This window comes from Echinops telfairi, unplaced genomic scaffold, assembly GCF_000313985.2.
Source record: "Echinops telfairi isolate 266 unplaced genomic scaffold, ASM31398v2 ScPeMD7_7458;HRSCAF=8496, whole genome shotgun sequence".
Taxonomy (NCBI): Eukaryota; Metazoa; Chordata; class Mammalia; order Afrosoricida; family Tenrecidae; genus Echinops; species Echinops telfairi.
Genome location: NW_022111358.1, coordinates 13,325,786 through 13,353,245, shown reverse-complemented (window position 1 = coordinate 13,353,245; position 27,460 = coordinate 13,325,786). Strand labels below are relative to the sequence as shown.

Sequence of the window (27,460 nt, the reverse complement as noted above, 5' to 3'; positions counted from 1 at the left end):
ACCTCAAATCATTTCTAGTTGACAAGTGCTTTTGCTTAAGGAGCACACAAGCTGTTGAAGGAATGGGCTTTTCTCATTTAGCATGCAACATTTGTTATTCCGTCTTTATTCCCATGCTAAGACTTCGATCTTTATTAGCATACTAAAAGTCTTTTCTTTGTACTCAGATTAAGGAATTTATCCTTATTTTATCTAATTTGTCCTAAATTTAGTCTACAAAGGATATTGTCATATGTTGACTGTCATTTAAAAATCAACCCCTTACTGTTAGTGCAAGTAAGATCCATATAGCTATTTGGTGTACTAGGTAGAAATTTGGTTAATATAAACTAGAGAGATTAAATTGGTTTGCATGGAATTTATTCTCATCGGTGGCACGAATTTACTTAAGATGGTTTTGTAGTAGGGGTCCTCACAATGCTGCTACATTTTCAAGGAAGAAATTTCTCTGTTCTTTTGTTTTTATGATACTTTAGTCTTCCCTGATAATGACATGTTCAGATGTTCGTACAGTATACGGACACTGAAATTAATTTATAGCAAGATAAAATCTACCTTAAAGAAAAGCTATGTTTCACTTTGTCCAAAAGAGAAAATATGGTTTCTTTTTCCTAGAGAGAACAGTTCTCAGTAGCAGTTAGGAGAATTGCACATCTAAGGACAGAACACGTCTTAAGTAGTTTGACCAAATCTGCAAATCTGATATCCCTTACATTCCTCCAAATTTTCTTCTAGTTCATATATTCTAGCATAAAATCCACAATCTAAATGAAAGAGGTTTTTCCCCCCTTTAAAAAATAGTATACTCTTTTTCTTCTATAAAACAAAAAAGTGAAAGAAAAAGCGCGAAACAGTTGTAGTTAATTAACAATTATTGAACACTACGTGCCAGACACCATTCTGAATAATTTAAATATACCTACATATACATATATAAATTTAATTATCACCATGGGCCTATGAGGCAAGTGCTGCAACTATCTTCACTTAAGAAACAAAGATATTTAGGAAATAACTAAAGAATGTATAGGGGCCAGTGTGAGAGCTGGGGTTTTAAACTCAGAGAAGCTGGCTGCAGTGCCTGCACACTTAGCCATTGGGCAGAACACAGTAAACCAAGTTTGTAAACATCTACCATCAGCTTTTACATATGATAGTAAATATACTGTTTCTTCACTATAATCATGTTCAAGACTAACAAAATTCTAGGTTATAATGATTATAAAATAATTTACTAAAAAAATTTACTAAATGAATAGGTGTCTGTAGATAGTGCTAATTATTCCAAATAAGTTATTTAAACATTTTTATGTGAAATATAAATAACCTTACTATAGATATCTCCTAAAATACCCAAGCTATTCAAAACAGAATTGTTTTCTCTTTGGGGGACAAATCAAATGCAGTTGTTGTTGTTGCTGCTGTTAGGTACAATAAAACATAATACAGTAAGAGGGCATCTTTGGCATACCTTAAATCGTCATATATTTTGAAAGAAATCACATCCTCAAATGATTGCATATACTCAGCATTAAAGGTACAAAGCTTCGATCACTGTAATACACACTACTGTAAACTTGAGTGTCCACTTTGATAGGTCACAAATGTCAACATCATGAGCAGATTCCTGTTTGCTTTAACACTGATTTTTTTTAAGCTTTTAAAGGAATGAAGTAAAACTAATAATTTTTTTAAGCTAAAGCATCAACATTCATGTCCCACCTACAAATGATTGAGTAATTCTGTGCATCTCTCTGTGACCAGGCCATGCACTGAAAACAAAACTACGAACAGAGTTACGCTTTGAGAGTACAGTAAATGAATTAGGCATGCGGGACGGAACTGGGACTCACCATGGAGCTTTTATGGAAAAACACCCCGCTCCAAACAGATAAGGCCTTCATGGAAAAGGGGGGAAAATGCACAAAAAAATTAGAGGAAAGCTCATATAACATTAAGAAATACAGTGTATATCATACTGTTAAGAGTATGGATAAAAATAACCAAAAAATAAGAAAACTCATTTGCAATGTTTCTGTAGATACAAACAAATCAGACAAAACTGATAAACAAAATAATGTGTAGCAACAAGGCCCTTAATTTTCATAGAGGTAGGGATTTAAATTTTTTCCATTTCTCCCCCTTTTCTGGAGCACCCCCGTAGGACTCCTAAGTTAAAATAAAATGAAAATTCACTACTGATGCTCGTTTAAAACAAAGTACAAGTTAAATGGAATAATCAGATGGAGAAAAGTGTGGGGTCAGTAGCAACAGATGTGTGACTGCATGACACAATAAGTTTATAACTGAAGGCTGATTTTAAAATGTGAAAGCGTTGTTTGTTGCTCACTAGTTAACTGTCTTCAGCATACATATATATGTGTGTATATATTTTAATCATTTTATTGGGGCTTGTACAACTCTTATCACAATCCATCCATCCACTGTGTCAACATTTGTACATTTGTTGCCATCATCATTCTCAAAATTTTTGCTTTCTACTTGAGCCCTTGGTTCGGCTCCTCAATTTTTCCCCTCCCTCCTTCATGAACCCTTGATAAGTTATAAATTATTATTATTTTGTCATGTCTTACACTGTCCGATGTCTCCCTTCACCCACTTTTCTATTGTCCGTCCCCCAGGGAGGGGGTTATAGGTAGATCATTGTGATCAGTTCCCCCTATTCCCCCCTTCCCTTCCCAGTATCTCTACCCTCATTATTGGTCCTGAGGGGTTTATCTGTCCTAGGTCCCTGTGTTTCCAGCTCTGATCTGTACCAGAGTACATCCTCTAGTCTAGTGGGAATTGTAAGGTAGAACTGGGATCATGATAGTGGGTGGTGGGGGAAGCATTTAAGACCTAGAGGAAAGTTGTATGTTTCATCATTGCTATATTGCACCCTGACTGGCTCGTCTCCTCCCTGAGGCCCTTCTGTAAGGGGTATCCAGTTGCCCAGAGATGGGCTTTGGGTCTCCACTCGGCAGTCCCCCTCATTCACAATGGTATGATTTTTTGTTCTTTGATGCCTGATACCCAGCAGATATTTTTTAAACCTGCTTCTTTAGAGTAAGTTGAACTGTATAATGCTGACCAACGAACACACACTAACTATAAATAGCATAAACTCTCCATTTTTGGTCACAGTCCAGGAAATCTGCATGTCTGTTAACAAAGTTACAAGAGGTTAAGACTTCTCTACCTGACCTGGAATGGGCGATGTTGGAATACAGTAAAATATAACCCCCGACTGTTTTAAGTACAACTTGAGATATAAAGTCAGGCTTCAAGATCACACATCTCTCCTTAAAACTCTGTTCAGAGCACAGAAGAACTGCTATGCGTATTGGAGCACAAAACCACTAGCATCTGACATTTACGAGGCATAACAAATGGAAGAAGAAGCACACTGGTAAAAACCTGAGTACTTCCTCCTTCAAATTTGATGCTAGCAACAACAGAAACTGAGCATTTCTCTCTGAGAGCTGAATATACTTAATCACAATTTGAAACTTAAGGAAAATGTTTTCATGAAACATTTATCAGAACAGAAAAGAAAAAGAAAAACCATCAGAGTTCTTTCAGCACTTTCAAAACCACTTGAGAAAACTGAGAGCACCTAACAGTCCACTCTTTAAACAGCACAATGGTCCCATGTAGAAATGATCAGAGATTTCAAGCCATTCTTATAGGCTGCATAAAAGCATCCAAATGAGAAGGTTTTTGTGGGCACACACATCCATTCACTGTTGATTTTACTTCATTAGGCAGGACCCCTGAAATCACTAAACAGTCCAAAAGATCGCTCTTGCGTACTGTATATACAATGGGGTACCACCCCCAAGATTTGAAATTTTTTTTCAAAGGTGTATAATTAAATTTTTTTATCAAACAACTTTATCACCCACAAAGTACTCTCCGTTAGACTTCTTCATTTGTCAAATCTGTGATTTCATTCTTGGAAACATTTTTCAAAATCATCTGTTGGGGATGGCTGACAGCACCTCCCTCGTGTTTTTTCTCTTCATTTCTTCTATGTAGTCAAAGCACTGTCCTTTCATGTTCCTCTTCATTTGTGGAAACAAAAAGAAGTCTCATGGAGCAAGGGCAGGGGAGTAAAGTACGTGGGGAAAGAGAGGCATGCTGTTTTTTGCCTAAAACTGGCGCACTAAGACGGCTTCATAAACAGATACACTGTTGTGGTGGCAAACGCAGTCCCTGTCTGCTACAAATCAGGCCTTTTTTTGTCACACACTTTTATGCAATCTTTTCAGAACCTTGAAATAGAAAGCTTGATTAACAGTCTGACCTGGTGGAACGAACTCCAAACACACTACAAGTCTACATTTTTGTCCATTCAGGACATTGACAGATGTCCAGAATGAGGTTTGTTATCAACTGACATTTCAGCTTTTTAAAACCAGGAAACTCCTTGAACACATGGGTTTTTCCCATAGCGTTGTCCTTGTAAGCTGTGTTCAACATCACAAAGTTTCTGGAGCATTTTTCCTGAGCAGGAAACAAAATTTCACAGACACATGCTATTCTCCTAAATCGGCCATCAAAGAGAACCTTCCCAGGTGACGCCACTGGGTGCACTAACTCAGAGCAAGTTGCTTGATGCTCACCTAGGGGAAAATGCGTACTACAAAAGCTCTTGGAGTTCTTTGGTGTGTTTTTTTCCTTGTTGGTTTGTTTTTTTAGGGTACCCTCTCATTTAAGAATTAAGTTGATTTTCAGTAAATAATTTGAAAACTTTATCTTAGGCCTTTAAATGCTTTCTTTGAACATCAAAAATAAATCCAACAAAGAAAATTGCAACAAAGCCTTAGTAGCTCTCCAACAGTACAATTCCACAATTTAGAGCTCAGAGGTACAGGGAAAAGAATAGAGAAAGAAGAGTGTATTGACTGGGACATAAAGTTTAAATATGAGGGGGCTTCAAAATATCCATGAAAAAGTTTTTGTGGATAAATACCATTACCTTCTAATTCCACTTTTCCACGAACTTCTTGAAGCCTCCTTGTATATAATACAATAAAAACTGTACTATAATTTGTATAAGATAAATAGAAACTGTGGTGAAATATGTAGTGCATTGGAGTGCTGTCGATAGGCTGGCAGTTCAAACCCACCAGCAGCCCCAGGGGACATAGCTTTCTGCTCCTGTAAAGAAAGCCAGCTTTGGAAACCCATGGGGGTAACTCTACTCTGTCCAATAGGGTTGCTGTGCGTGAGTCAGAAGGGACCTGATAGCAGTGAGCTTGGTTTTGAGTTTTTTGGTATAAGGCAGAAACTAGTCAGAGAAAGAAAACTAAAAACACATAAGACCGAAAGGACTGACAGAAAAACAGTAGGGCTAAACCTGCAAAAGGTGGAAAATTTGTAAGATCAGGGTATTGGAGAATCACACAGTTTACAGACCCTCATTAGATGCAGCATGCAGCAAGCAGGGACAAGCGCTTCCCACCAAGCCCTAGAGATTAAAAAGAAAAGGGGGAAAAAAAAAAAGTGGACACTCTACTAAAGGGCTTCAACAATTTTGTGGGAAAATGGAATTAGCAGACAAGAGAATGTTTCCACAAACTTCTCAAAGTTCCCTCATAAGATAATGAAAGGGTTTTTAAGAATGAATCTCTTAGGCTTCTGTTTTCTAGGGAATAAGTGATACTAATAAAGGAATCTCTAGTCCTTTCCTTGCTCCACAATCCCAAAAGGCACTGTAGCTCTCTAGACATGGTAGCAAACAGGCCTGTAAGAACTAGCACCTCTGCCAAGCTTAAAGACAAAAAGGGTCTCCCTATGCTGCCACATGAGTTAAAAGTGATCCTACTTCACTCAAGCAAGGATCTACTGGCTCACACGGGACAGGAAGCTGACGAGGAGCTGCTTGGGTATGCACTTTTGGCATACTCCCAAACTACATTCACCCACATTCTTGTCTTTTCCCTCCCTCCTCCTACAAACTGGACTTCTGCCACATGTATGTAAAAGAAGACCACAAACACCAAAGAATTATAGTGACTGACGGAACTGCTGACTTTGTATGGTTAGTGTCAGCTGTTCTTTTGAAATGTGCCTGCTTCATCTTTGCTCAGTAGCAAAAGAATGAAAATATAAAGTCACACAGGACAAGTCCATGATCCAGCTGCTTTCACCTCTGACTCCCTCCTCCCCCTCCAAAACCACACAGTCCTAGTTTTGTGCTGGAGTGGGATGGGGGCGGGAAAAGAGGAAGAGAGTATGTGAAGAGGAGGATATGCTGAATTAAAGATTGTCTCTATTGGCATGTGAAAATAAAACTATTCTACCCAGACCTTAAGAATCTTACCATATTTTAGTAAATTTTACCAGTTCTGCGATAGATAACTTGTTCCTTTGGTCACAGTATGTCTATTTTCAGCTGAGTTCTGACTGAAAAACTCTAGAACTGGTTAAAGAGGATGGAAACCCAAAAATATTTATTATGGACTTATTTATAGGCCACTGTGAAATGGTGTGCCCATTGGTTCTCAAAGGGTTGTTCCTGGGAATGCTCAGGAGATAGGGAAGAATTATGTTTTATATCATACCATGATGGCTGTGTCAGTCTTCAAACTCTGATTCATGTGGTTGAATGTCACCAAGCACAGACACTACACCACAAAGTCTTTGGTCTTACTAACCAAAAAGAGAGCAAATGTCAAGTCTTTGAAAATGCAAGAACAAAAAGAAAACTTGATCTGAACACGCTCACTGCCTATAACCAAGCTGGAGGGTCACTAGGAGCCAGAATCGGCTCAATGGCACCGAGTTTGGTTTTTCATTTAGCTCTGATGTTAAAAATACATACCAATGCTACTCAATCATTTTCTGAGACACAGAGGTTGTGTAAGTCAGACATTTTTTGGAAGGAATATATTAACTATCTTTTTTTATTAATTGAACATGGCCTATGAGAATTCAGGCAGTATCACTTAAAGGACATTAGAATGCCACCATATAAATGTCGAAGAAAAGTAGAGAAAAAACCATACAACAATGTTATTTCTCCAAAAATGAATTTAGAAATGCTAATGATTATGCTACACTCGGTGTCCTCTGTAAGAAGCACCATTTTCTAGTGAATTTGAGCCAATTTTTTCCCATTCACTTTCAAGTTTATTTCTAATCTATCACTAATTAAATTTTAATTGTTCGTTCCTAAAATCAGTAATCATACTGTTGGTTCTCAACCGTAGGGAATATTGAAGTTGAAACAGACAAGTAAATTGACTTAATTTGAGGTACATTTTTTGAACTGTAAATTTAAATCCTCACAATATGAACAATTATTAAATACACATCAATAATGTTCAAACTCTGTTCAGTTTCACAGAAATCAGGACAGCATAAAAAGATGACTCTATGCTTCTGTAGAAGGTTATGCCTGCTGATTTTTGGTATAGTATCTAGACGTCTTCCCTAAAAAATGCCCAGAATGATGGGCCTTTAAGGTCTATGATACTGCAATTATATTTACTCATTCAACAAAATATTTATAGCAGATTTCACCTGTAAATTATGACTGATGTTCAAATAAATGAACTTAGCTGCTTTAATTCCAGGGTTTCTGGATTATAAACACCATCTACATTTTCTTAAAGGAGTAACTGGTCAGCACTGGCCTAGGACTCACCAGTGAGTGAGGCTTAAAATCAGGTAATGGAGCTGGAGAGGGGTGGGGATGGGGGGATGTAAAAAAGAAAAAAAAAGGTTTTGGAAACAGATCTGAAGGGAACACTAAAATCTGAAATATTATAATCCATACACATATTATAATTTGTGCTTAAGGAAACTACAGCTTAATTATGTAGGACATACTGGTATTAAGTGGTAGAGGAAAAAGGAGAAACCAGGATTTCAGACTCCTAATTCAATGTTCTTTCTGCTACACTACCTATCCTAACTTCCTTCTACAGCTGGGACCCAAGATTCCTAACATCTACATCGAATTGCTCCCAGGGACTGTATAAAAACAAAGGGAGGGGCAAGGATAACAAAGCTTCTTCCATGAAAGTGCACAGATCACCTAATATTTACTCTTTAAATATGCACAGCTCATTAAGAGCAAGAAAGCCACTTCAATCTCAATTTTTATATTCCTTATTCCCATAAAACTACTCTGATTTTTTTCTGATGTTTACTGTTCTCTGCTTGTGCTTACAATATAATATGTATCAATAATTCAAGATTTAAAGCTGATGAAATGAAACATTCTGATTTTAAAAATGTGTTTTTATAAAACAGTTTATTTTATTCACTAATTAAACCAAATACCCATAGAATAAGCCTAACAAAATCCCTACTATAAAAACCTAAATTTTTAGCAGCCAACGTGACTCTTAGCAAATGAAGGAGAGCAGGCTCTTGTTTATACAAGATGGAGATGGTAAACTGGCTTTTCAACCCTCCCATCTAAAGAGAACTCTGTTTGAGAGGGTGATAGGCAGTGATTGTTAAACGAAATGATTTCTAGCCCCTCCTGCTGCCTTGATCAATGCGCACTGTTATGGGGTGGGGAACGGCTGTTGCCAAAGCAGGCCTTCTTTCTTCCACGTGGTGCTTCAAGGTCCAGGACAAGAAGGTGTAAATACATCTGTCCACTGCCATGTGTAGTCTTCCTGCATGTCTCGGAGCCAGACAGATGGTCCCTGTCCTGGTTAAACGTTACACTGCACAAGCTTTCAGGGATATGTATTTCCAAAAATAAGAGAGCAGATGTTAAATATGGTAGGCACACGTTTTATCCCTGAAGGTTTGGGTTGAAGTTCCATCTCCATTTGGAGATTTAAACACTAGATCTCAAAGTAGCCTTAGAAAAATGTTCCATCTCCATTTGGAGATTTAAACACTAGATCTCAAAGTAGCCTTAGAAAAATCTCTGCTGCAGAAATGTAACATTTTTATGGTCATTTCTACCTTTAATGCTATATACCTGACACAGAATAAATAAAAACTGATATAACCTATGTAAGTACATAACCTTACTAGAGACAGGATTAGGTGTACTGGAAATATTCACAGTTGTTACATGTTTACAAAAGGGTAGGTTCCATGTTTTTTCTTAATAACCAATTTGAAATACTTCTTGCGAATTTTATCACACTAGGAGCTTAATTAGGTGTTTGTGAACTCTGGATACTTTAAAATGATGATAGTACATTATGTAAATTTCACAGCAATTAAAACAAAATAGGAAAAAAAAGTAAGAAAGGCGTTTCATAGACACTAGAGTTCCACGAAATTGGAGACCTGGAAAATGGAAACCCCATTTTCCCCTCACCTGGTGGCCAGTGCTCCAATTAAATGTCTCGGCAAATACAGTAACACTTAATGTAAATAATTAATGCAAACTAACGAACTGAAGCGCTCAGAACTGGTCATAGTAAAAATATTTAAAATTGAAATACTTATAATCCACCCACTGCTGTATTCCAATTCATAATGACCCTAAAAGGTAGGGCGGAAAAGCCCCTTTGGGTTTCTAGGGCCATATATATTTATGGGAGCAAAGAGCATTATCCTTTCCTGCAGAATAGCTGGTGGATTCAAACTGCTGACCTTGCAGTTAGCAGCCCAACGCATAATCCACTACGCCAGCAGGGCTCCTTTAAAATCAAATAGGACGAAATGAAAAGCCAGCTGGAATATGCTTCAAATCTCAGTATACATAAAAAATGGGAACGATGGGGAATTTTGTTCTTGCAAAGCAAATTACTTTTGACAAGAAAAACACACCTATTATCATGTAAGTGCTAAATTTGAGGATAATAAGACCACAACATATATTCTGACCACTCTGTGACCAACTCTTTGGTTGGGTTATTGTAAAAGAATGATAAATAAAGTCACACAGCAACTGCTGGGTATAATCAACAAATGCTTCTGAAAGTGTTCTCAGGGTTTGTTTAAACCAGTAATGGAAAGTATAAGTTATGACTAAAAACACCCAAGACTTTACTGGTGACTAAAAAGGGGTTATTTGTGAGACTCTACAGCTCTGCCACAAGTAGAAAATGTGCCAGAGAATAATTATATGAAAAACTAATAATAATAGTTTCAAGATCTCGTCTTTTGATTACGATCAATGGTAGATTTTAAAAAGTCCTTGTTTTTAGGAATCATGAAGTATGTAGAAATAGATGAATATTAAGTTTGCAGTATAGAGAAAGGGATGTTTGTGGGAGTGTGTCTGTGTGAGAAAGAGAGAGAGGCACAGAGTTGTATGTGTTTGTAGAGAGTGAGAATAATAAAGCAAATATTTTTAATATTAGAAAAATTTGGGTAAACAGAAGTTCTTTTTATTGTTCTTGCTACACTTTTGTAAACTGAAATTTTCAAAAAAGAAAACAAATTTATACCAAATCCTCATTTTGTGCAAATAATAGTTTCTTTAAAGATTTTAATACAGGATGTAGTAAATTGAGCTCTAAAACGTATAGTAACAAATGGTTTGAGCATTGAGTTAAAAAGCCTAGTGAAAAATGATATATTTATGTTGCACTAATATTAATTTTAAACAGATAAGGTATCTCAAAATCATAGGATTTCATTCATAATTAATTTAGTGTTGAAAGAATCCATAAGATGAGGTAGCACAGTATACATAGTTCCAAAATCGGAGAATACAAACACCAACAACAACAACATACAGGAAGACACCAGATGCTCAATAATTTCTACCCACCTTAAAAGTAGGGAGAGGGAAGGAAGGACAGGAGAAGGAATCAAAGGTAAGGAGAAGGGAGGGAAAAGATCATGCAAAAGATTTTATCTTTTTATGATGAAAACTTTTAAAATGCAGAAAAGTTGAATAAGTAATGTAATGAAATACCATGTACCATCTAGCTATCAACACATGACCCGTCTTATTTCATTCACTTTTATATTCACTCCTTAAACCCCTCCCAAATATCCTGAAATTTTAACAGCATATCATTTTATCCATAAAACTCCAATTACTATCTTACAGATATATTTTGAGGAGCCAATTCAATAAAGAGAGCAAGCATTTAAAATTATAAAGACAGCGTACCTCTTATATTTCATAAAATACAATAAACCCAGAAACAAAACACCAGAATATGTCTTCATGACTCCAGGTTTCCAACTCTCTTATTTGTAATCCCCTTATTTTGGAAGTAAAATTAAACTCAGAAGAACAATTCTGAATAGTCCTTTCCACAGATTCAAGAAAAACAGGCAAAAATTCTGTAATACTTTAAAAAAATTACAGAATATTTGGTTGAATCAAGAGGATACAATTATTTTACTTTTCAAAAATGATTCTATTATGTAGTGCCGAGATTCAGTGAGTGAAAAAATTTTTTAATTATGATTCAAGGTTTAGTCCCATTTTTATTTGATACTCTATCCAGGAAATTAATGTCATATAAAAAACGAGCTAACTTTAACTATAAGTGCTATATTTCATTGCCACTCCTATTTTTTATTTTAAAATAGATAAACTAAAAAAGAAAGAAGGAAAACATTCCATTTAAAATTAAACTTTTCATGACTATAGAGTTAAAAAGCTAAAATCAATGAGCAGAGGGAAAAGCCGGCTATCTGTGCCATAAAAGGTCTGCTTTGGAAGCTGCTGTCTTTTCCTTCTCCCCTCCCACACCCCTTCTTCACACAGCAATAGGGCCACTTTTATACAAACTTCACTCCACCTAGCAAAGTCGATGGTCCATTTCTGTCTACTAGTGAAATCTGGAGCTCAAAGGCCTTGTTCCTCTTAATATTGAGTATTTCTCATCACAAAAGTGACTTTAAGGAGCCCAGGAAATGATCATTTCATTTTCCCCAAAGCAGAACATTTAAAAAAAGCCAAAAGAAGCAAAAAATTTTTAAAGTCATTCAAAGTATCTGAAGATATTAAAGACCAACTTTAAATAACACGCAAATCTTGGAAGTTTGGTTTTAAACACTAGCCATAATATCACATTGTCTTCACAATAATGATAAATTATTATATGTAAATTATGCATAGTGAGATTTTAAGAACTACAAACATAGTCACTACCTAAAGTACTCACTCCCCTTAGTATTGTTATCAGACTAAATTTGGGAGTCATTATAAATCCAGATCAAGTCTACATGAGCAAGAAACCGAAACAGCACTTACAGGCAAAGTCACAAAGCAATAACTAGAAGATGGATCTGGTTTCTATTAGCCAATGTGTCACTGCTTAGTTTTTTCCTATGATTGTGTACGAGTATGTTTGTGCAAGTTCTATACTATATATAAAGACATAAACAATGCCTCACAAAGAAAAAGTGTATTTTCTTTGATGCATTCAACCCTCTAAAATAGCTGTGAGAAGTTATCAAACTTGAGGCCTTACCCTGTTCGCTTGGTGATGGTCCCCAAGGTCATTGGCTGCTTGATTTGAGCAAGAGGCATCACTACCATCAAGCTGGGGAGAGGAGATAGGCGCGGGTTGCCAGGGTTGTTGTTAGTAAAATTGTTGTAGGAGTCTTGGCTGTTCAGTTTCCCTAAAAAAGTAACAAACAAAGAAAAGTATCCAGGGTTAGCTTGCTTGGTTGACAGGTTTGCAATGATTCCACTAATCATTTAAAAAGGTATCTACCACATTGCTTCTTGGCCTTTTTGGCTAAGATAAGTGTAAAAAGGTATCTACAGAACTGATCTCAGAAGAATTTCAGTTTAGTGAAAGGAAAGGAAACAACAGATTCTAGTAAGATCAAGTATCACTTAACTATAAACAGTATCGGGAGATGAGGAAGTAGGGGGTACAGATAGATGTAAAATAGTTACACGAATAATAAATATAGTTTTCATGAGGGAGTGAGGGCTGGGGAGGGCCGAAAATAAGCTGATACTAAGGGCTCAAGTAGAAAGAAACGTTTTTAAAATGATGATGGCAACATATATATGAATGTGCTTGACACAGTAGATGGATATATGGATTGTGATAAGAGCTGTAAGAGCCCCCAATAATAAGATTTACCCCCCAAAATTTAAATACATAGATTTGAAAAAGCTAATGTACAATTTAATTACAATTCGATTGCTATTAATCAACATGGGATAGCAAGAGAAAGCAAAAGAGGAAGATCTTAATTTGGCTACAGGAGTAGTAAGTTCAAGCAAACATGGGGAGGAGAATATGGCACCTGCATGTAAAGTTTCCATGGGTAGGACTACAGACCTAAGTATAAACACCAGAGATCACGCATGAGACACAGGATGCGACAGACCTAAAAGCCAAAGACATAATTTGAAAATATATTCTCTTATTCTGTGTGTGCTATTGTCCCACATTTGTTTAGTGCTCTTTGAGGGCTTAAAAAGACTGTGTTTTCTTTGGTTGTCTATGCTCTTGATGACGTATCTTAGAAGACACTACGTGATCCAAGGTCACAAAGATTTAGGCCTATGTCTTCTTCTGGAGTTTTATCCCTTAGTTCTCTCATCCATTTTGAATTGATTTCTTTAATGTTAAAAGTTCCTACTTATGCAAGGTCTTTCTTTTGCATGGTGTATATCCAGTTGACCAGCACCATTGGTTGGCGAAAGACTATCCTCTCCCTCACTGAAGAACCCTGGCAACCTTGTTGAAAATCGACTGATGAGGACTGCAAAGGCTCACTTCCGGATCTTCATGAGTTTTGCTACAAGCCTAGATTATGATTTGTGAACATTTTCTGCAAGGCAGTGCTTTGTCTTTTTATTCACTTAAAGAACTTTGAGAAAAAAAGAATATTTGAAGGGAGATAAAGCACAACCAGTAATTTGTTTCTATCTTTTTCCTGGTACTGAATGGAAGAACTATTTGCCTAACTTAAGATCACAAATGTTTCTGGGATTTTTAATAGACAGGACAGCTTTGTATTTTACATTTTGATTTATGGAAATGACAGTTAATGTTCTAAGTCAAGTATGAGATGTAAAGAACATAAACCTGATGCCATTAAGTCAATTCCAACTCATTGCCATCAATAAGCCCCTAAAACACACTGCCATCCAGTCAAAGATGACTCATAATGGGAGTGGCAAGCAGTCTTTCTCCCATGGAGCTGCCGGTAGTTTCCAACTGTCGACAAAGAGTGTTGCAGCCCTATGTGTAACCACTACAATTCCAGGGCTCCTGCACGAAGTCCCTGGGTATCACAATTTGCACTCAAACTAACGGGCGTTGGCCCATACCACTTCAATGACACCTGGTGAGCTAGATTCTGTAAATATTATAACCAAGAAAACGGTGTGAAGTAGTTCACCGTGAAGAACAGCTTGATAAAAACAAACCACAATTCTCTAAAGTTTAACTAATAATGCTTATCATGACCTTGCAGATATAAGTTGAGTAATTTTCCTGTTTGTTTTTAATCTTTATTTTTAAAACTATTTTATTGGGGACTCTTACAGCTCTTATAACATTCTGTTGTTGTTTTTTAAATGTATGCTCTCAAAATATTACTTCAATTGTGTATGATTTCAATGTACTAATATGTTAAGGCAGGGTAGCTGGGACCATCTCACACTTTCTTTCATTATTTCTACTTAAGTGATACGCTTCCCTAATAACTAATTTATGGAATTTCAGCTAAATTTTGTTAATAAGTCTTATGCTAATTACTACGGCTCATTTAACATAAATAGAACTCACTCAAAGGCCACAGATCAGAAGGAAATATATAGCACATTCTGGAAAAGATGCATCGATTTGGTTATTTGTAATTTCTATATGATTTGTGGTTACCACCTTGCAGCTTAAGCAACAAAAGGCAAATAAGCTATAAATCTCATTGCCAAGAAGGCCTGAAATATAAAGACAGAAAGAACATGAAAGGAAACTGCGCCAGAGCCAGTCTCATTATTACAACATCAAAGTTATTTGCAAATGTAAGTCACAAGTAATTTAAATATCACGCATTTTCTTGGGCAAATTCACACATAACTAAAAGACAAAGCTGTAAAATTCAAATTCTTATAACAACAGTTCAGGTGCTTTTATTAAATAGTCCTTATCATTGGTTGTAAAGTCATAATTGCTTTTCACATAGATTACAGACAATAATTATCGTAATAAAGTCTTTCTTTCTAAAGAGAGACAATGTGTCTTAGATGAGTCATTACATATAATGAAAGTCATTGCTTTCATCAATATCTTGTCAATTTCTACCAAAAAAGCTAGCGGAGATTGCATTAAATCTGTACATCAAGACTAGAAGTACTGTCACATTGACAAAGGCATTCTGATGGCAGTGTCAGATAAACATTGGATGGCTAACTACAAAGCTAATGGTTCAAACCCACCAGCTGTATCCAAGGACAAAGCTGTGTTGCTATCTGCTCCCATAAGGATCTATATTCTCAAAACATCACTAGGGTCACCTGAGTAGGAATTGACTTGATGAGGGGGTGTTTTACATTTTGTGGGGAGAGGGAGTGGCCCCTTACCAAGGAGCCAGGGTGATGCTGTGGGTGAGGTGTTGGGCTGCTAACAGCAAGATGGATGGCTCAAATCCACCTGCTGCTGCAAGGGGCAAAAACAAAGCTGTCTGTTCTTGTAAAGAGCTATTCTTGGAAACCCTATATATTGTGCTATGAGTCAGAACCGACTCCACAGGAGTGGGATTGGTTTGCATTTATTCTTTTGCTTTGTCCCCTTAGCAGTATCAAGCCTTCTAACCTATAAAAACAGGCTGTTTCAATTTATTTCATTTCTTGCAATATTGTTTTGTAGTTTTCAGTGTACAAGTTTTAGAATTCATTGGTTAAATTTATTCCTACATATTTTATTGCTATAAATTAAGAATATAATATAAATTATATAAAATATTATAAACTATGTTTATTATATAAGTTATCATTCCAATATATATTATAAATGGAATTGTTTATTTTCATTTTTAAATCCTGTATAGACTCGAGCATAAGCCGCCCCAAGTATCAGCAGAGGCACCTAATTTTACCACAAAAGTGCATTAAAAATGTGCTGAAAAACATGGCTTATACACAAATACATACAGTAGTTCACTGATAATCTACATAAATATAACTGACTTTTGCATGTTGATTTTGTAACCCGAAAGCCATGCTCAACTGGTTCTTTGCAATAATAGTTTCTTGTTGATCACTCAGGACTTTGTATATCCAAGATGATGTCGTCCTCAAAAAGAAATGGTTTTGTTTCTTCCTTTTCCATCTTGATGCACTTATTTCCTTTAATTAACTAATTAGCCTGTCTAAAACATCTAGGATAATGTCAATGGAAGTGGCAAGAACAGACTACTGCTCCATTTAGAGTTAATTTTTATATATGGCATGAGACATAAGTTGAGGTTCACTGTGCTCACTGCTTTATATATGGGTATCCAATTTCCCTTTCCCCATTGCTTACAAAAGATCACCCTTTCTCCATTGTCTTTGCACTTTTGACAACGGCAATTAACCAAATAAGTGCGCGACTACTTCTGGATTTTGTTGCATTGACTTATGCCCACCCTTTGCACAATACCACATTTTCTTTATTATTGTGGTTTTAGAGTACTAGGAACTCATGAACAGACATTTCATAGAATTTGCCAGCCCGCTGTTGATGATCCAACAACAGTTCTATTACAAATATCTTATTGACCTGATATTATTTCAAATAACTTTTCTTTTAAAAATCATTTTATTAGGGGTTCATACAACTCTTATCACAATCCATACACACATCAATTGTATAAAGCCCATTTGTCCATTCATTGCCCTCATCATTCTCAAAACATTTGCTCTCCACTTAAGCCCCTAGCATCAGCTCCTCATTTTCCCCCCTCCCTCCCAACTGCTTTTCTTTTAATAAAAATTATTGACCCAACGTAAGCAATAAAAATTACTGGCAATAAACTTACTTTATAAAGAATAGGTGTAATAACCAAGCATAATTGTTTGTTACCAATGTGAACTAAGGAGACAAATTTATATAGACATGAAAAGAATCTTTTAAAAGGTCATTAGTTAAATGTTCTATTTCCAATCACTGAACCACTTGGAGGTCCAATAAGAAACTATCAAGGTTGTGGATACAGACTTAGGAACTCTGACGTTGTAAAGAAGAAACTGAAAAGATGAGAACAAGTAAATGTTATCATTCAACATCATTTCAAACGTTAGAAGTCCTTTTTAGTATCAAGTTCTGTTCTATGTATCAGATAAATAATTACCAGGTATTTATGTGACAGAAACATATACAAACAAAAAATTAAAACTGGGGATAATATGCTAATAAAGATAGCTACAAGATTTTTCCAGAACAATGAAGAAGAACTTCTTTTTTGTGGTTATTTTAAAGGATTAGAAACACACACACACACAAAAGAACTTAAAGAGGCTGATAAGATATACAAATTTTCAACACAGCATAAGGAACTTATAGCTTCTTACCTTTGCATTTCTAGTACAAAAGAAATGCATACAAATTGTTATCAGAGTAGTAGTAAGATGAGTGAATTAGCTCAGAAAAGAAATTGCAATGGCTGACAAAAAATGAAGTGCATGCAAATGATCACATTAAAAAGATGAGAGAGGACAACCTTTAATATACCAATGAAAGGATTTCAAGTTCATCCTCAATAAATCAAGTGCACAAAAATAGTATAATGCTCCCTTTTTTAATTCTACTGTTTAAAGTCTGTGGTTTAAGCTTGTGTAATTAATAACCCTTTCTGGCTTATCTTCTAAAAGACTGGAGGATGTTGAGGAAAATTTTTGCCTAATATTAAATAGCTCAATAAATGTTTGCAAAATGAATAAAGGAAATTTATTTTTCCTCAAACTAGGAAGCAGAGGAAAACATGGCCCTAATGATCTATAGAAGTTAATTATGGAAGACTCAAAGAGATCTTCAAAAGATAATCAAATGATTGGAATCCCTAGCTTTCACTAACTTGCCTGATCTCCTTTTGATTAGCCCAGCAGCCTAACCCTAAATAAATGTCCAAACTCAGGATTCATAGCGACCCCTGTGGTTTCCAAGACTGTGACTGTTTATGGGAGTAGAAAGCCCAATCTTTCTGCTGGTGGTTCCGAACTGCCGACCAACGCATAACCACTGCACCGCCAGGGCTCCAGGCAGTTAATTTGGCTTTATAACAATGGGTCGTTACACCTGAAGTTTCTTAACAACATGAGGTTCAGGATGAGTAGACCACGTCTTGTGGTGCGCAGTGATTCTAGAGGGCAGAGGCAGAGCTACTCCTCTGGGCTTCCAAGGCTAGAGTTCTTCATGGGAGCAGAAGGCCCCATCTTTCTCCCATGGAGTGCCTGGGGGATTCAAACTGCTGACCTTGCCACGAGGACTCCTTTACCAAACCATACAAGTCCTTGTCCTTTCTCCTTTCATAGAGAGCCGCAGTAACAAGTTCCCCTCTCTCTGCTTCTCATAAATACATGTGACAGCAATCATAAAACAGCAAAACTTCTGAGAGAGTTCAGAGAGTTCCTAAATACATGATAGGCGTTACCATCATTAACATTTCCTTTGTACCCTTCTCCTTTTTGCTTGACTGGATGAGCCCAACAACAAGAAAGCAAAGATTAGTTCACTGAAGTATCAGTGGTGGACTTGACAAAATCTCAACATACATATTTCACACACCATTATGCTTTAAAATTCCAGCTGGGACAAGACCTGTAAGTGACAAATGCCACAAGAATGGAGATTCTCACAGTATTTCTGGCACAACCAGACAGAGGAAGTCCCAAAAATCTCATGAGAAAATAAGCTCTTCTCAGACTCTCATCCCAGTTTTGGGGGCATACTCTATATAGATAAACTTTGCCTAAGCCTTCAGGCTTTTGGGTCTTTATCCAAGTCCACTAGAGCTTTGATCTTTCAGAGTTTTACCAGTCCCCAAGATAGATGGAATTCACTTGGGGGAAAAAGTCCCAAGTTCCAATAGAACAGTTTCTCAATAAATTAAAACAGGAGTTCTATTTAAGAATAGAAAGTCATTCAAAAAAGGTATGATCAGAGTTTTTTCTACCTTCAAAATGCCGTCATTTCATTTATTCATTGTCCCAAATTAATTTTCCCAGACATTCCATACTATAAAAATACAGTGGCAAAAGGAATTAGGTTGTGGATGAAAGTGAACGAAGAAGGTAACAATAGACTTTGTCACTACACTGGAGGAGTAGCCGGTCAGGTCGCTTGGCAGAGAGAGAGGCATATTCCCAAACCAGTCATCACTAACAGGCTCACTTCCACAGGAAAAAAGAAGACAAGAGTCTGAAAACTCCGGACAAAAGAAATCCCTGCAGACAAAGTAAAAACAAATTAAAAGGCCCATTATAAAACACAGATGCTACAAGGAAAATAAACTTTCCAAGATTTACTGGGCTTTGACAAACTTGGACATTTGTGGAAAAGAGATCAGCAGCAACTCCCAGGTAAGGTGACGGCCAAGCCTGACTCCTTTCTGTTTTCTCTTCACCCTCTCTGCAAAAGCTGCCAGGCTGGCACTCGTAGCTTCTGAATGCAGTGATGTGAGAACATGCAAAAGTGGCAAGCTGCCAGCTGCAAGGAACTTCTAAAGGCAGATCTTGGAATTGGGGACCATTCCAGCTACTCTCCGTGGTCACAGTAGAAGTGTGTGTGGACGTGTGTCTCGTCTAAAGGAGGAGATAAAATTATATGCTGCCTCCTCCTTGATCCCACAGACACTGAGCAATCCAGGGATCAACATTATAGAGAAGAATGTATCTTAAAACAGCATCCTATCCATGAGAAGGGGTGATGAAAATGCTATGAATTTCTAAAGGCACAGCTACAGGTTGTTGTTAGATTGGGAGCAAAAGAAGGTCCTGGACGGGGGTGGGGGTGGGGGGTGGAGGAGAGAGAAGAGAAAGTTCTGTCGGAACAGGTGTGAGGAAAGAATCAAAACGGAACAGTCAACCAAATGGACCATTTCAGGATAAAGGGGTGCTGTTCTTGATTTTCATTAGGGACATGGGATAAATAGGTATAAACATGGCAAACATTGGAAAGTCCACTTTTAGAGTGTGTTTGTCAAAAAGCAAAAGCACTAGGCAGTGGTGACACAGGCTTAGGGAGGAGCACAGCACGTTATCTTGCGTTTTCACCATTATCACAGCACACACGCCTACTCCCGAGTGCTCAATATACTAGACTCTCGGAACCAGCTAAGTTCCATTCTCATCACCTCTCCATACCCATCGACCAGATTTACTCATGTTCTAGGAGATGAGCCTCAGAGCGCCCAGTCTGCTGACATTTGACTGCCTGCATTTTGAACTGGGATTGATGAGGCACACTGAAAGCCAACGACAGTGTGATTCCCTGAAAGCCCTGAGAAGAGTTTAGTATCCAAATAATTCATTACCGTGTCTGCATCTCTAAGACATGTAAATGCTCTATTCCCTACCTTGTTCATATCTTAATAACATAAAAATTGAGTAATAAGTATGACGGGTTGCTTTTCCTTCTTCTTTTTTAGATGGGGGTCTGGGAGGGAAGGGGTGCTTTGTGCTTTCACCAGAAGACCGAAGCCTTTGGTCTGCTTTTAATATCCTGCTCTGGAATTGTCAGAGATAAAAATGCAAAATACACCAAGGGGTTTTAACGAAGTTAGTGCTGTAGTAGGAACTCTCCCCCACTTCTAGACTTCTTCAAAAGGAATACAATGGTGGCTTGTTTTGAAACGATCACTGGAAGGCTGGGCTCTGAAAAGTTAACAACACTGCTGAGCTCTTGCTTGCCATCTAATTAACTTAAAAGCTGTCTCAGCCAAACACTAGATAATTATTTAATCAAAACCAAATAAAGTCCTTTCAGGGTATATAAAAAGTGTCCTATGCAATGGGAAATTCCTGCATGTGGATTGTTTTTGGTTGAGTTAGGAGCCTCTGTCATTCACTCTCCCCACAGTCCTCCCCTGCCTAGATGAGAATGACAAGCTTCCCAGCTGCAGTTCCAGGACTTTCACCCTCCTTTCTGACCTTTTCTCAGGCATGTTCCAGTATAATCTGTAATCTACTCAAGTAGGAAGAGGAAACAGCAGCGCCCTGGTGAGAAACAGTGCCTTATGACCCACATACCAAACTGGGCGGAAGCAATGCTTGTTCACAGTAGCCATGGAGAGAACACACAATGAAAAGAAAATGAATAATATATACATCATTATCTTGAAAAAAAACAAATCAAAACTGTTAACACAGCCATCAACAGTCTAGAAAACAAAATTAAATATCGACAGAGTTCTTATTGTGCATTGATTTCTTTCTCCCAAATATTTTTTGGGAGATAGTGAAAATGCTATATATCTGAATGCATTTCAAACAAAATAAATTTTTGATTCTTTTTTGAGGATAAGGTTCATTTCACCATGGACAACACCGAAAGTATCTTAGTGAGAGGTGGGGAGATAGGAAGATAGAGAAATGTCTCATGAAATGTAGTTGAAAAGTAGAATCCAAGTTTCTGCAAAATGGGGGTCGACATTAAAAGTGAAAATTAACTGCAAGCCATACAAAAGAAAAAGGAGGGTTGAGGTTAATAATGTTCTCATCACTTCTTCCTACTACCTACAACAGTGTATTAGTGCTCATTAAATTTTAATAGAATTAAAATTGCACTTTCAGGTGAATCTAAACTGCAATGATTGCAAAATGAATAATTATACACTTATTAATAAAGCATTCTTTCTATTCTGAACCATGTCACCTGTTAAATATAAGCGTAATGTACTCTCTACTTTTATTTGCAGGATTTTAATGATTTTTTTCTTTCCTGAAGCTAAGCATTTGGCCATTAAAATTTTTTAAATCTAACATAAGTACTCAAGTGTCTTTGGCCTACCATCCCCTTTTCAGGGAAAAAAACCTCCTTGGCACTTCCCTGGCAATTAAAAACTGTCCTAAAGCCCTTAATTCAGGTTAAAATGTAGGCATCTGTTTCTGCAACCTCCCCTGGCTTGTTCCAGTGCCCTTGCAAAGGGTAATATGACCCACTTTGGGAACAATTGATCTAAAAGATATTAAAACTGTTGCTAAAACTTTAAGTGCAGCAAGGATACTCCAACACTGCTCCAACGTGTACTATAAACATGCCAGAAAAAAGAGATAAAATGTTTATAAGATACAAGGCTATAAAAGGAGAAAAATAATAGAAATGGTCAAGAAGTATTCTATTTAAATACAAATGTGTGCAAGAAGTCTTAGAAAAAAGTAGTATGTGAACACAGGCATTAAAAATTACTGTAGAAAAATCTTTTATCTACATTTCCTCTTTACTTTAAAATTCAGTATCATCCACAGTTATTTCAAACTTATAAAATTGATAGACAAAATCTCCCATTCATTACTTTGGTTCATCGTTCTTAGAGTTCTCGAGATTCTTGGATAAAAGGATATTAATTAAGAGTTGACATTAAATTTATTTAAGAAGTTCTAGCAAGTTGTTATTTATTTTAATGATTCAATTGTAGTTTATCAGTTTCAACAATGAAAATAAAACAAAACAGTAAATAAATTATATTTAATACTAAAGGGCACAAAACAAATTCTTAAGAGAGTTAGAGAGAGAGAGAAAGTGTGTGTGTGTGTGTGTGTGTGTGTGTGTGTGTGTGTGTATTTAAGATAGCACTGGCCTTTAAGATGCAGACTACTTATATCTTTCATATTAAAAATCCCCTCAAATTTTTCGATTCTTCTGGATCATTGTCAAAACACATTACTAGAACAAGTGTTCAGAAGTAAAAAGTTTGAACCCTACTGATAAACCTCCCAGAATTAAAAAATCCAGAATATTCAATCAACAATTCAAACCCTAATCTAGCATGACTTAAACTAAGTTTGAGATGAAAGCAGCTCTTCGTTGAAATTCTTTGAGAGCATCCTACAACCAACTCTCAATCCCATGCTTATCTCACTATGATGACTATATCATACCAACAGAAAAAACAAGCATTCTCCTATTATAAGAGTAAGGAGAAACCATGGAAAATTATCTGCTTGCTTTAGTAATCTTAAAATGATGCACCTCCAAGTCTAGAGGGCTCTGCAACAAAAACGCACAATCTATACCAAGAGGAAGTACTGAACTGCTCTTTCTTGGACTAGGAGAACTAGATGACTTAATCCAACATTCCGGAACTGGAAGTTTTCAACTACATTAAGGATTGTGTACCTGGTAAATAATTAAATATTAAAGCAAAGTAATTTCTGTTGGAGTAAAAAATGTAAGCAATTAAAATAAAAAAGATGTAAACCCAAACACCACAAAATCTCTTCTCCTCACAACACCACGCCACGCCTCCCCACCATGCTCTCCCTTTTTTTACTCATGACCGTTACGGGTATTTTCTGGCTCTGTTTCAGCATCATGACTCAGGTCATGAGAAGTGTCAAAGATGCATTTCCTTCAGATGGGAAAGAGCAACAGATTTTAACCACACAAAGATGACAGTATAGTATATTTTTAAGTACAGGGAAGATAAAACCTTTTATATCCACAAATATTTTATGTCCAGCTTAAAAACATCTAAATATCTTTTAATCAAAATATGCTTATATATTGTGTTTAAGAAGAAAACAGGAAACCCATACTCAATTGAGCTGCCCAAATCATCAACAATTTGTGAGAGAATTGACCAAAATAAAAAAGATATGAAACTCAGCACATCATAATGAATACAACTACTTGTCTTATTTTCCCATAACCAAAACTGTGAATCTGCCTATAGGTAAAGCTCCTTTTATAGAAAATGTTTGTGAGAGAACAAAGAGGAGTGACACTGTGGCCATGCTTAGGCTCACCAAACCAATAAAACCAAACCCACTGACATCAAGTCAATTCTGACTTATAACCACCCTTGTAGGATTTCCAAGATTGTAAATCTTTAGGGGAACAGATGGCCTCGGCTTTCTCCCTCGGAACTGCTGTTGGATTTGAACCACCAACCTTGAGTTGCAGGTCCAACACAACTGGGCCACAAGAAGCTCTTTTGCATAGGCACATAGCATCTGCGAAATAATGGTACTGAACAAAAAATGGCATAGCATGTGTCTTCTGTGAGAAGTCTGTTGTGGCACAACGATTAAGCACTTGGACATTAACTAGTAGTTTGGCTGTTATGACTCAGCACCTACTCTGTAGAAGAGAGATGGTAATCTGATTCTAGGAAACCTCACAGGTCCTATAAACTCTGTCCTATACAGCTCCTACAGAGTCACTGTGAGTCAGATTAGAATCCACAGCACCCAACAATTCTTCTGAAGCCACCATACTAATAATGCCTGCATTAACTCCATTCTGCCCATTCTTAGCTTCTCTCGTGTCTCATACTATCTTAAATATTCTCACCTGCAAAAACACATCACCTAGTGCGAATAACTCTTTCAATGAACCTTAAATCCCTTTCCTTTTCTCATTCATCTCTACATTCAAAATGCAATTTCTCCTACTACGCTAAGAACTCTTATGATTTCAACCTCTCAGTAGGTGTAACCCTGGAATAGCCAAAATTCTTGTCTCCTTACCCTTTGTAGTTTATAGCCATGAACTAGCAGTCAAATTTCTAGTCCTTGCTCAAATTTTAAGCTCCAAACTACTCTCAAGTTTGATAATTTCCAAATCTGTTTATTTGGATTCATTATTCAGACACTCCTCATTACATACTCAAAGAAACAGCTACATTCCCATTTCCCTTTCCAATTTTTCTGAATCCAAAATTTAAATATATGTGTGTGTGTGTGTGAATTATATGTCAATAAAACTGTTAAGGGGAAAAAATTTGAAAAAGCATTTAAAGTCCTTCATTTTTTAAGTATAAGAGGGCTTTAAAAGCTCACGGAAAAATAGAAATAAAAGATAAAAAGATACATTTTCATGAACTTTTTCTAAGACCCTTTGTACATAGAAAACGAACATGAAATTCCTTCACCCACACCAGTTAGTTTATGCAAGGCACCTTTCCAGAATTTTATAAGTAATTTTTAATTTATCCATTTCAATAAATAAAAATACCAGCTCCAACTTTCCACAGAAGTGAAACTTGACCAGAATTTTATTACTCATCTTTTCTTTAAAAAAAATAATTTTATTAATGAATAAATGAGGCAACAGTGATATGCATCTTATGAGTTAATCATAGCTCTAAATTATCTTATTATAATCACTAGATCAAAATAATGTAGCTCCTTCACCTCCCTAGAAATGAACTGATAGATACATCACCAATCAATCTCCATCATCCCAACAGAAGATGAACAGAATCTTTTTGCAGTTAAAAAAGGTATCCAACCAAATTCTAAGTACCGTTTAAGTAGTAGTAACTTACCTTTTAAATAAAAGTAAGAATAAGAGTGATCAGCCAAGAAAACTGACAGCAAAATGAGTATTTTGGTGTTTAATCAGTCTGAGATGGAGCCCACATATTAAGATTTTTTTGAATCTATCTAGGTTAATCATAACATTCAACAAAATTTGAGAACCACTGCTAGTCTAGCTGTTGCTAGTGTCTAACATGAAAAACAAACAGAAAAAGCTTTTAATTCAAATGTTTTGCAAAGCTTTAAAAAGGCTTTTATAGCTATAGTATAGCTATAAAACCAGAAAAGGATATTATAATAAAACATGCAAAAAAGCAGATGTGAAAAACACATAGCAGGAAAAAAAATCTAATAAGAGGACTAAAAGATACTCACTCTCTCACTCTCATTCACTCACTCTCACGCACTAAAAAAAAAAAAAAAAGAGGACTGAAAGATAAATTTGGGGAAACTCATAAAGTAAAAACAAAGAGATAAAGATAGAAATGGAAAACAGAAAAGTCGGATATTAGGGACTGGTAGAAAGTGAGCCATTATGTAATTAACATGATTTCTAGAAAAGAAACAAAATAAAAGCCAGCAGAGCATAAACTATATTAAGACTATGAATTTCAAAGAAGAGGCGTTTGGGAAGTGACACATGAGATGGACGAGAAGTGGGATGGAGAGCACAGATTTTCATGCTAAGATTGTGGTATTATCTAAATTATCATAATAAATGCATATAATATGGAGTAGGAAATAAAAATTACTTTAAAAAGCAAACCAAAGTATGGAAGTCCAATTCAAGTTAACAGAAAGCAAAGCATATGTCTACTATCAGTTCTATTCCATGATTCCCCGGGCAAGAAGTTCTCCAACATAAGTCTGTGGCCCTAGGGGTATTCTAAGACCTTTCACAAGGTATTCAAGGTCAAGATCATTTTCAAAATAATACTAGACTTTTTCACTCCTATTCTCTTAGAAACACACACTAAAGTTTTCCAAAGGCCACATGATGTGGTACATAGTGAGAGATTAAATACAGCAGATAGGTTAATCCAGTTGCCTTCTGCTAATGAAGACAAAAAGAGTTTCAAAAATTCATAGCAACACTTTTCTTGGTAAAAAGGAGTTTTTAGGGGGCTGGGAAAAAAAGGAGTTTTCAAAAAAAGTACCTTCATAAAACAGTGTGCGTTCCTATTTTAAAACTTTAAAATTACATTTCTGCTTTAACTTTTAATACAGTCCCTATAGAAAGATAGAACACACATTTCTACCTTAATTTCTATAGTACCTATAGAAAGTTAGAATACACATAAACAAGCACACTTTGGAACCTTTAATAATTTTTAACGTGTACATAGTTTTAAAGGATGTGAAGTGTTTTTAAAACCAAAAACATCTGAGAACCACTGCTCTGAATATCTTAGCAACATTAACTTAAAATTTTTAATACAGCTGAGTCTTAACAAGTTCTTGAATGACAATACATAGAAGATCAAAGAATGGAGTTCTGAGAACAGAGCAACACCACTCACTTGAATTACAGAATTCAAAATTGCCTCCGCTCAACTGGAATTCAGTAGAAGACTAAAAAAAGTATTAATTAATTGAAATATACTTCTAAAGTCAAATTCTTTAGGAGCATTTTGAGAAATAAAGCACAGAAAACAATAAAAGAGAAGCTGGGCTGTTATATGATCTGATGAGCCATGAACATCCACAGTCTACCAGGTTCAAGGCAGGGTTACGATTACAGTAACAGAAAAGCTGAGAAAACATCGCCCTCTAGAGGAAGGTCTCACTAATCATTTCAAAACAAATCTAGTTTGAAACCCAGAAACTGTAATATGATAAAGTAAAAAACATCTAGAAAAGGCAAAATACTCCAGCAGTAAAAAAAAGCAAGACAAGAAAGTTGAGTTTGGCTTCAATTGCTAATTGGTCTCTTGACACTTTATGGGCAAACTTTCAGAAAGAGAAAAAAATTAACATATCCAAAGGAAATATATTTTTTGAATATTCAAACCAAATTAAGCTTATTTTTATCATCCTAAATTTTGCAGGAGAACCTAGAGGTAATTCATTTTCTTCAAACACTATGTTATTTGTACTGATTAGATGGCTTGTTGCTTAGTGCTTCTTAAATGA

At 36.2% G+C, this 27,460-nt stretch overlaps 1 protein-coding gene across 9 annotated transcripts in view; it reads right to left on the bottom strand.

Moving 5' to 3' along the window:
* Nucleotides 1-27,460, bottom strand: part of BCAS3 (BCAS3 microtubule associated cell migration factor) — a 550,239-nt gene that overhangs the window by 331,273 nt on the left and 191,506 nt on the right. For 6 of the 9 annotated variants that reach the window (XM_045299618.1, XM_030888097.2, XM_004706992.3 and 3 more), the window contains exons 16-17: nt 12,369-12,519; nt 1,854-1,898 (exon numbers count right to left, since the gene is read on the bottom strand). In XM_045299618.1, the coding sequence (XP_045155553.1) occupies nt 1,854-1,898; nt 12,369-12,519 (196 nt within the window). The remainder of the gene's footprint in view (nt 1-1,853; nt 1,899-12,368; nt 12,520-27,460) is intronic. The other 3 variants (XM_004706994.3, XM_004706993.2, XM_045299619.1) reach the window with 1 other exon arrangement.